The 9,354-nt window shown below is 36.7% G+C and overlaps 1 protein-coding gene across 1 annotated transcript in view; it reads left to right on the top strand.

Annotated features, from left to right (window-relative positions):
- The first annotated feature begins 264 nt into the window (after positions 1-264).
- LOC114527802 overlaps positions 265-9,354 on the top strand; it is a 15,791-nt gene continuing 6,701 nt past the window's right edge. Inside the window, exons 1-11 of the mRNA XM_028549495.1 lie at positions 265-276; positions 1,228-1,282; positions 1,951-2,098; positions 2,961-3,082; positions 4,691-4,899; positions 5,501-5,693; positions 6,579-6,679; positions 6,788-6,857; positions 7,004-7,228; positions 7,451-7,489; positions 8,983-9,111. Of these exons, the coding sequence (XP_028405296.1) occupies positions 4,703-4,899; positions 5,501-5,693; positions 6,579-6,679; positions 6,788-6,857; positions 7,004-7,228; positions 7,451-7,489; positions 8,983-9,111 (954 nt within the window). The 5' untranslated portion in view covers positions 265-276; positions 1,228-1,282; positions 1,951-2,098; positions 2,961-3,082; positions 4,691-4,702. The remainder of the gene's footprint in view (positions 277-1,227; positions 1,283-1,950; positions 2,099-2,960; positions 3,083-4,690; positions 4,900-5,500; positions 5,694-6,578; positions 6,680-6,787; positions 6,858-7,003; positions 7,229-7,450; positions 7,490-8,982; positions 9,112-9,354) is intronic.

The following is a 9,354-nucleotide window of genomic DNA, read 5'->3' as shown; positions in this document are numbered from 1 at the left end:
GCGGTTAGGGACCAGTTCCTGGTCCAATAATTATATCATTCCCCCAATGGCGAGTGTTGATTAGTTTAGTATAGTATGAAGCCTGAAACCCGAGCGCAGTATATCCCGTTACTATTGGTCACTATGCAGCTGTTCTCAAAGGCCCGACAACGTCGTTTACATTGAACTCTGTTTGGTTTGGTTATATCAGGGAAGGCATTGCACAAAAATATTGTGCGTATGTTTCAGGACGTTTTCAAAGCGAAAATCACCTTAAACTGTAGGATTGCTATTTAGGTAAGTAAAAGCTGTGGTAAGCAAGCGATGCATCGTATAGACATTTTGTGTTGGCGATGAACACAGAGTTCGAGAATCGCTGGTATCCTTATGTATTGGTATATAGTTAAAGGAAAGGGTAGGGCAAAAGCTTAGAAGCGATGCATCCTGAGTTATCTCGCTCTGCGTCTTCACCTAATCTGAACCATAATAAACATGCGTTGAAGAAAATTTCATGCATTACTGAGAATGAACCAAAAATTGCGTCATAAAATTGAGTATCATTCTTTCACGCATGGTAACATCGACAACTCGGTCACATATGAAATTAAAATTGATTTTCTTTGCGAAATTTGAAATTAAAATTCTTTGTGAAATTGAAACCGGAGACTGTGAAATTCTGTGCATATTTTTGTTTTCTAAAAGATCTAAGCTTAGGTAAGGAAAATTGAAACACGCTGGAACGTGCAGGTCAGCTAATGATTAGTAAACGAATGATGTGTTGATTGATCAATAACCAATTGCACTTCTGTTTGTGTTCAGTTGTGGGTATTGCATGCTGGTTCAATTGAGCGCGTATATATACGTAATCGATACTCTCTGTCGTGAAAATGAGTTGTCATGTTCGTCTGTAAAATTGTGGCTATCATACATATATACAAATGTGTGTTAATAGTTAGTTAAATTTAGCATTTGTAAACTTGGAAAATAACGAGTAAGCAGGCACTTACGTTACGTACGTTTAAAGTATAGATAATTAGCAACCGCCTGTCCCATCACTCCCATGCACGCAAAGAGATGTACGAATGAAAACATCGCAATAGCTAAAACGCGAAACAACTATCCATGCTTTTAGGCTTCATTTCTTTTCAATTCACTTCTTCACTTCGGCTGAAAACAATAGCGTTGCCAGCCTGTCCCGCTATTTTGGTGTTCATTGACTGTGAAAACTATCACTTTATCTATTTATAGACGTTTCAAAATTAGAAGGCATTTTCTTCGACATCTGGGGCCGGTTTTTCGAAAGGTTGGTAAAGTTATCCTCTGGATAGTGATTATTTAAAACGTTAAAAATTCCTCACCACATGGCATGGCCAAGACTGAACTTCACAATTTTGAGGTTAAAATGTCTTTTAACGATTATAAATTTTAACATAAATAGCTTCATCGGTTTTCAAGGTTTTCGAACAACTCGCCCCAGCTGGCTTGTACCTAAATAACTTTTTTTATGGTATAGTTTACATTTAATGCACTACACCAAGTGCCATAGCGATTTTGTCCCGCTATGTCAGGCTGCATGCTACGCTACTGACACCCACCAGTGCATGGCTAGCAGCCTAAAGATTTGAGAGAATAGATTTCCAGTTACTAATGCACTTTATCTATCCCTTGCACTTTAGGCACATTGAGATGCTCCCATTAAAGTTCTACATTACCGCGTTGGTGCTTTCCCCCGCAATTCCCTTGAAGGTACGATAGTTGAAGTTGTGCATGTGTGCAGATCTTCATGCACCTTGCAATTATTCTTAATACATGCAGATCAACGTTTAAGCATGTTTTATAGGTATAGCTACTACAAAAAGGCAGGCATGCATATAAAGCAAGCTGCCATCTTTTTCGATTTGATCAATGGCAACACGCACTAGCTCTTCTGATTCTTATTAGATTGGGCTCACTGATTTTTTTTTCAAACAGTCACTGACAGTTCGTGATAGTTACAATCCTGGAACCTGCGCAAAAGCCAACCGTGGTGAGCTCGTCCTGGTGAAAGATCGTCAGAATAAGGATACTATCCTGGTTTGCACTGAAGATGAAGGAGTGTACACTTGGAAAACAACTGATGGTAATGTTATATAGTAGCAAACTAAAACTAATTATGTTTATGCTTTGTCAGTTCTAATTCCACAATTTTCAGTACCTTACATGCCTGCAGTAAACAGACATTCAAGTTGAAGTCTGAAGTTAACCATGAGGAAATGATTTAAATTTTAAAATCTTTCTTCCCCGGGAACTGTGTTTAAATGGAAGGCCGGCCGCATTTTAGGAACAAGTATACTATTTTCCTAGCTAGGGCCTGCTAGGCTACCTATAGTGTACGGAAGAGCTTAGTAATCCCAAACTTATAGCTATCCATCTCGTTTCTCCAACACTAACAACATTTACCAATAAATAAATACAGACTAGATTACATGCTAAGGCGTAGCTACATGAAATATTACTATTTGGTCGACCCTCCTTACACCGGCGTGGCATATACTTTCTGTTAAGGTGGTAATCTTAGTTAAAGCAAATTCTTTACAGCAACCCATAAACCATGTGGCGCTTTGTGAATTAATTCATCTCTTGTAACCCCTTGACATTGTCCCACAGATTTTCAATAGGGTTAAGGTCTTTTGACTGTGCAGGCCAATGCATTTCTATCACTCCCTCTTTTTGAAACTAGACTATCAATGCCTATGAAGCCCTAGCTATCCTGCATTTGCCTCTTTTTCATGAATTTGTGTCTAAGCAGTTCTTTTTGACCACTAGTGTATTATATTAAAAGATTGATTGTCACGATTCCTGTTACATACATAATAGCAACATTTGAGCTAAAACTATAGCTAGTGCAGTATCTCGAAGACGGCAGGTAAATACATGCAGGACGCAGTTTTATTTTTTGTTTTCAACATTACTGGGTACATTTTCGTGTTTTTAACATTAAGGTTCGAAACCTTCTGGTGAATATTTCAATCCTGGATATGACTGTTTGGAAATCCTAAATCAAAACACGAAGGCAAAAGACGGCTTTTATTGGGTAAACTTTCGTCGTCCCATTCCGATAAAGGTTAGTTAGAACTTTGAAATACCACTAATAATATTGACAATCAAACAAAAAATTCACATGATGTTTTCGCAGTTTGCTATGTAACAATATTTGCGTTTCCAACTCCCGCGCTGCATGTCGAGTAATAATTGGCATAATCGTCGCAATGTTACATTTTTGTTATTGTTACTTTTGGTTTACTGGCTATTTTGGCTAAGTTTACTCAAAACGCAATCAGTTAGCTGAGCCTGGAATCAATATTCCAGTTGTAAACCAAGTGACCGAGAAGCAGATGCCCCTCTTTGATTTTTGACAGTGGTTCGACGAGTGGCGTAACTAGAACGATAATTGGGGGGGGGTGAATATTCATATATCCAGTTCTGCCCTACGGATTTCTTTTGTAATTGCAATAGCTTACAACAGAAATCCGTCGGGCAGAACTGAATATATGAATATTCACCCCCCCCCCCAATTATCGTTCTAGTTACGCCCCTGGGTTCGAATATTGAAATATTGCATTCCGTTACTGAATTTGCCTTAGACAAACCATTTGCCTTCGCATTGCCGGCGTCCCTACCTAAAGCCCGGTTTTCATCACTCGCAGACAGTCGTCGATCTCTATTCTCGTTTGTTACCGATGCATAAAATGCTTTGTTCGTAGAAAATGAAGCCTTTCTTGTGGTTATGATCCAGGCCTCTAACGCAGAAATTTCAAAGGTAAAATCATAATTGCCGCAGTAATTGCCGCCATTTTACCTAACCAAATTTCTGCGTGGAGGCCTGGATCATACCTACAAGAAAGGCTTCAGTGTTTGATATCTTGGCTTGAAACTTCCGACAAAGTGAGCATTCCAGACGTATTTGAGTTCACTGTGTAGGTAAGCATTCACGCGGAAATTTCATAGGAAAAAATGGTGACAAGTATTATTTTAAGTCGGCGTTAGATCATATCGAACTAACGTACATGACGTCATAAAATTTTCAATAACCCCAACCCTAACCGTAATTAAGGTAAAGCCAGAGATACTATTACATAAGTATATGATCACTCCTATACTGGGTATGAGGGTAACAGACATTTACACTTTCGTGTAGATTTATAAATGTATAAATGTATTATCATTCATCGCCATTTTTATTTTATCATTTTTATGAACCAGCTCTAGAAAGACTTCATGTAAGACTTCTGTTATTATACTTCCGTTATTGCAAAATTTATGACGTCATACCCACAAGAAAGACTTCATTTTCTGCCATCTTGATTTCACTAATTAATGAGGGAGAGTCAGAGAGTTTCAGTCTTATTTGTATTCACTGAAACAACCTCGTTCGTTCCCAGGGTATTTGCTCTGCCCAAACTGTACAGAAATAGCCTGGTATGAACTCACTATGGAGGGGAAGGGGAAGTTAATAATTACATGTGCAGTCTCTTCACAAGAAGTTCAATGTGTTAGACGATAGTAAATAGGTCACTAAAGCAAATTTTGCAGTTATTTTATCCTGCTGTAAGTCTGAGTGTGATGTCATCAGCCACAGCGTATACCCTGGGAACGAGGTTGTTTACCACACCCCATTTATGCGTACACTGATGGGGTGGACAGCGTTTGATCAAGTGGCCAATCTTTCCAGGTATGGTGCGACATGACCACAGATGGTGGGGGGTATATGTTATTCGGGATTATGAATAACACCGTGACTTGGAATGTTCCGTCAAGCAACTCTACAGTGGAACCATTTGGTATTCCTCAGTTTTCTAGTGCTTTTGGTGACGTATCCATATTGGACTTTAGAATTCAAGTTTCTACGGATGTGCAATATAAGCATATTATATCACACTGGTATATTTCTCATTCTATTGTTATTACTAATGAATATACTGTTATATATGTCAAATTAGTAGAGCTATCATTTTTTGTATAGGTAGAAGTGCACTCTTTTAAAAAACTGCGTGCAATTGAATGCTACGAGAATACTTTATCTTACCTGCATCCTAGCACGTTATGTATTGTTCTGAATGACCCTTAATAAATCACAAATTAACAATAAATTCATAGCTAAATTTACTCTATAGACTTTGTTGTGATATATTAAAAAAAATTATTACAAAAAAATTTTGCCACCAAAGAGTCTAACGGAATCGTGCGAAGATTTACATAGTGCGTAGATAGCATGAGAAACTAATTTACGTCACCCATGTCAATGCTTTAGTTTGTATAAATGTTTTGAAAGGAATAATGTTTGTTTGGAAAGGAAATTTGCAAAATTATGTTTGATTCACAAAAAGCAAGCGCGTAATAAAGTATAACCGTTCTTATGTGCACGCTTAATAAATGTGATATACCATACTATAACCTTTTAAATCGAAGTTGAGGGGTTTAACTTTACAATAGGATTTAATTGCCATGACATGAACGGGATGAAAATGTTTTAATGTTTCAGGTCGTATCGCTTCAAAAGCAAACGCCCATTAGGAGAATTGTTGATGGTGAATGATATTGGATGTCCGAATAATTTACCTGGAATAGGTGATATTTCCTACGTGAAAAATTTGATGACAGAAGAAATTGTTTCCAAAGATTTCTCATGTTCAGTGTTTGGGTCTTACAGCCATCCTTCAGCAATGATTGGTTGGGTAGGTGAACTAAGTACAGTATGTAATTAACATAATCGCGAGCATGCTTGGGGGATGCCCATGTTCTTCAAGCATTTGCCATGGATCATAATATTGAAATATAGGCCTAAACGTTCATTTATATTTATTGGAGTGCATGGTATATGTCGACATCATTCGAAATGAATACTAGAATGACATTCTGCCATGATGTATTGCTAGCATTGCGTCTATAAAGGCAAATAATGAAAAGAAAAACACGCAATGACTTATTATATGCCTGTTTTCAAAATACCTCAATTTTTGAGACGATTTTTGACAGCATTAAATGTCATGTGTCTAACTTCCGTAACATTATATCGCTGGCTTTTGTTCCCTTATATTTTGAAAAGCAATTTATAGGATATGCTTTAAACTGGCAATTATTTCTGTTTTGTTGAAAAGAAAATTTACACTTCTTATAGAGCCTTTTTATAAAATTTGTTTATCTTCCTTACTTCGCAAGATATTGGCGATATCGAGATATATCCGCCATCTTGTTTTATAATGAGATCTAATTGCGTCACGTCAAAAGCAGGGTTGACGCTTAAAAAATAACAATTACATGTTTACGCTTTAGTTTAGGACTCTTACAATTCAAACGTTACAATTTGAGATACGTGCGATTCTAATACCATGGAACTGTCACTTCGCCGGATCGTCAATTTGAAGTTACAAAACGAATTTTCACCCAGCTTATGACGTAACGCATATCAGAGCAAGAATATGCATATCCAAAATGGCGGATGGAAGATAATTTCATTCGAAAATATCTTGAGAAGTAATAAAAATAAACAAAAATCCATAAACGCATTTTGTAAATAATCATGACGTTGTTTTAAAAAAGACAAATTTATACGTTTGCAGTCCATGATGAATTCCTGCCTGAAGAAGCCGTGTTCGAATGGATTTGCCTATCACCCTCTCAGTGTATTTCCAATCCAGGTTGATTTCTCTGGTGGACTCAGGTAAATGAATATCAGGTGGTGGCAGGTGTATTTATTATGCATCAGCATGTATGTCAGATATTCATGCCAAGTAAATATATTAGCAATCAATCTTGACCTGCTCTTTAGTTTTCTTGCTGGAAATAGTTCTGGAACAAGTGATGGTTCCACAGCTTTTTTTGGTTGCGACAAAGGAAAGGTAACAAAATTGACAAAATTCTTATTTTGATGATGTCAATTTTACCACGATCCCATGAGATTGCGTTGAGATAACTAAATCACTGGTAGAACTACTTTTTCAACTGCTTAAACATTCTAGTAATTCAAATTACCTTTTGAAATTAGTGCTGTGCTTGCTATGGCCCAGCTGGAGGCAATGGTGTTTACTGTGGGAAAGAATGCACAGTCATGAACGGAGGTACAGTTACGAAGAATGCTCGTGCTGGGTTTTGGGTAAGATTGAATCCTCCTCGGAAGGTGTGGGAAAAGTGCATGGAGTACAAGACTGAAGAGGAAAATGGTGATGCAGCTTGGTATAAATTGGTTGGAGATAGAAATATTCCTGTGAAGGTTGGTATCTATATGGTTTAACACAGGTGCGCGGGGAACAAGTCAGGATTACCGGCCTCTATTTTGAGCATGGATAGCCTTAAATATTCGGAAATAATCCATCATTTGTTGTAAATTTAACAAATTCACTCGATTTTTTTATTATACATGCATTTGGGTCGTTTTAATCCATGTCTTCACTTAAATTACGACTTGTTATTTGATTTCATTAAACACATATAGGGACGCTGTGGAAAAAGCGAACCAACGTTAAATGATGGGGTAAGCAAGTTATACCTGAATGCTTTATCTGAAGATTGAAATCCCCGCTTGCATAGATGATAAAACAATCACTCGTAAAGTGATTACAAATAATTCATTAGACGTGGTGGAGCAAAATATCACTGATTATTTGACGGTGGCGAACAGCTCAGTAATTTTCCTATGCCCCAGGCGAAGCTGTCGCAATTGACAGTGGCATTATGAAATGCCTATATCATTTGCTTTCGCAACATCCCATGTCCAGGAATCACGCAATTCTGTATGGAAAACTGTTCAGTATTCCTTCAATCCAAAATGGATCGAAGAATATACTATCATCGCTGCTTAGAAGATTTGGGAGTGTATTATCAATGAAGGTCGATAAACAAGATTGGCGAATTTATTACCCTTTACATGAATCACGACAATTATACATAATGCAAATTTAACCTTGGATTTTATTGCAGTGATAAATATATTCATATAGCCTGTATACAATGATCTGGAATGAATGTACAGTATATAATCATGTAGAATCAATGTATACAGGGTGTATCAGAAAAAACTAGAAGATTTTAAAATGTCCAGAAAACTATCATTTTATCAAAATATCTCAAAAATATATTTACGTCTAAGTATTTTAGCATCTCCTGGCTTATCTAACGGTAAAAACTATCAGAAAAATTAACCTAAAAAAGCGGGAAAACGGTTTGTAAAAGCCTCATTTTTAACCGCTTGCGCAAAGAAAATGAGAGGTTCAAAATCCAAGTTCATTTAAAGAGATGAAAGTTTGGACTCTTTTGTGCAATGTATTAAAATTTCAGAAAATTTGATAAACATTAAGTCTGCCGTGAAACGTTTCAAAATTGGACTTTTTTCCGTTTACTCCGCTCTCGCGTAACCTTTTTTCATGCAAGAATGATTACATGCATGAGCACGTTCGAGTGGTACTTAACTCATGCATGTAATCATTCTTGCATGAAAAAAGGTTACGCGAGAGCGGAGTAAACGGAAAAAGTCCAATTTTGAAACGTTTCACGGCGGACTTAATGTTTATCAAATTTTCTGAAATTTTGATACATTGCACAAAGGAGTCCAAACTTTCATCTCTTTAAATGAACTTGGATTTTGAACCTCTCATTTTCTTTGCGCAAGCGGTTAAAAATGAGGCTTTTACAAACCGTTCTCCCGCTTTTTTAGGTTAATTTTTCTGATAGTTTTTACTGTTAGATAAGCCAGGAGATGCTAAAATACTTAGACGTAAGTATATTTTTGAGATATTTTGATAAAATGATAGTTTTTTGGACATTTTAAAATCTTCTAGTTTTTTCTGATACACCCTGTATAATGAATGTATTCCAGGGTCGTATAGTTTTGTGATTTTTTGCGGTTTATCTAAAAGCATCTTTTCAGGGCATTGTTTGGTGAGACTTTTGTAACTCTTCCTCCCAGAATATCAATAATTTTGAGAAGTTAGAAAATCGGTTCCACGAAACTAAACGGAATTTTTATAGATTGTTGTTGTTCCGGATGATGTTACAAATGTACCAAAGATTACTGGCTTGCTGGCATATCAGAAGGATATTGAAAAGCTTCACCTAAGGAAAAACAATACGTGGAAAGTTGTGGCAGAAGAAGAAAAGGTATATGCCATAATTATTAGCTATAGTATATGCGTGCACGCAGTTAAAGTTGGCTTTATTGATTGAGTTGCATGCTTGCATGAACCATAGCGGTGTTGTTGAACTCCAAAAATGCTGATAGCTTTACAAGGTTAAGTTAATCTCATACTGTCATGTCGAAAGATATAGCAAAAGACATTTTCGTTGTTAATATATTTTAGTTACCGTGTAGAAAATAACACATTTTTAACTTTAAAGTCAACT

This window comes from Dendronephthya gigantea, unplaced genomic scaffold, assembly GCF_004324835.1.
Source record: "Dendronephthya gigantea isolate DGI-Jeju-01 unplaced genomic scaffold, DenGig_1.0 000047F, whole genome shotgun sequence".
Taxonomy (NCBI): Eukaryota; Metazoa; Cnidaria; class Anthozoa; order Malacalcyonacea; family Nephtheidae; genus Dendronephthya; species Dendronephthya gigantea.
Note: the sequence above shows the minus strand (reverse complement) of the source record. Positions and strands in the feature narration are given on the sequence as shown.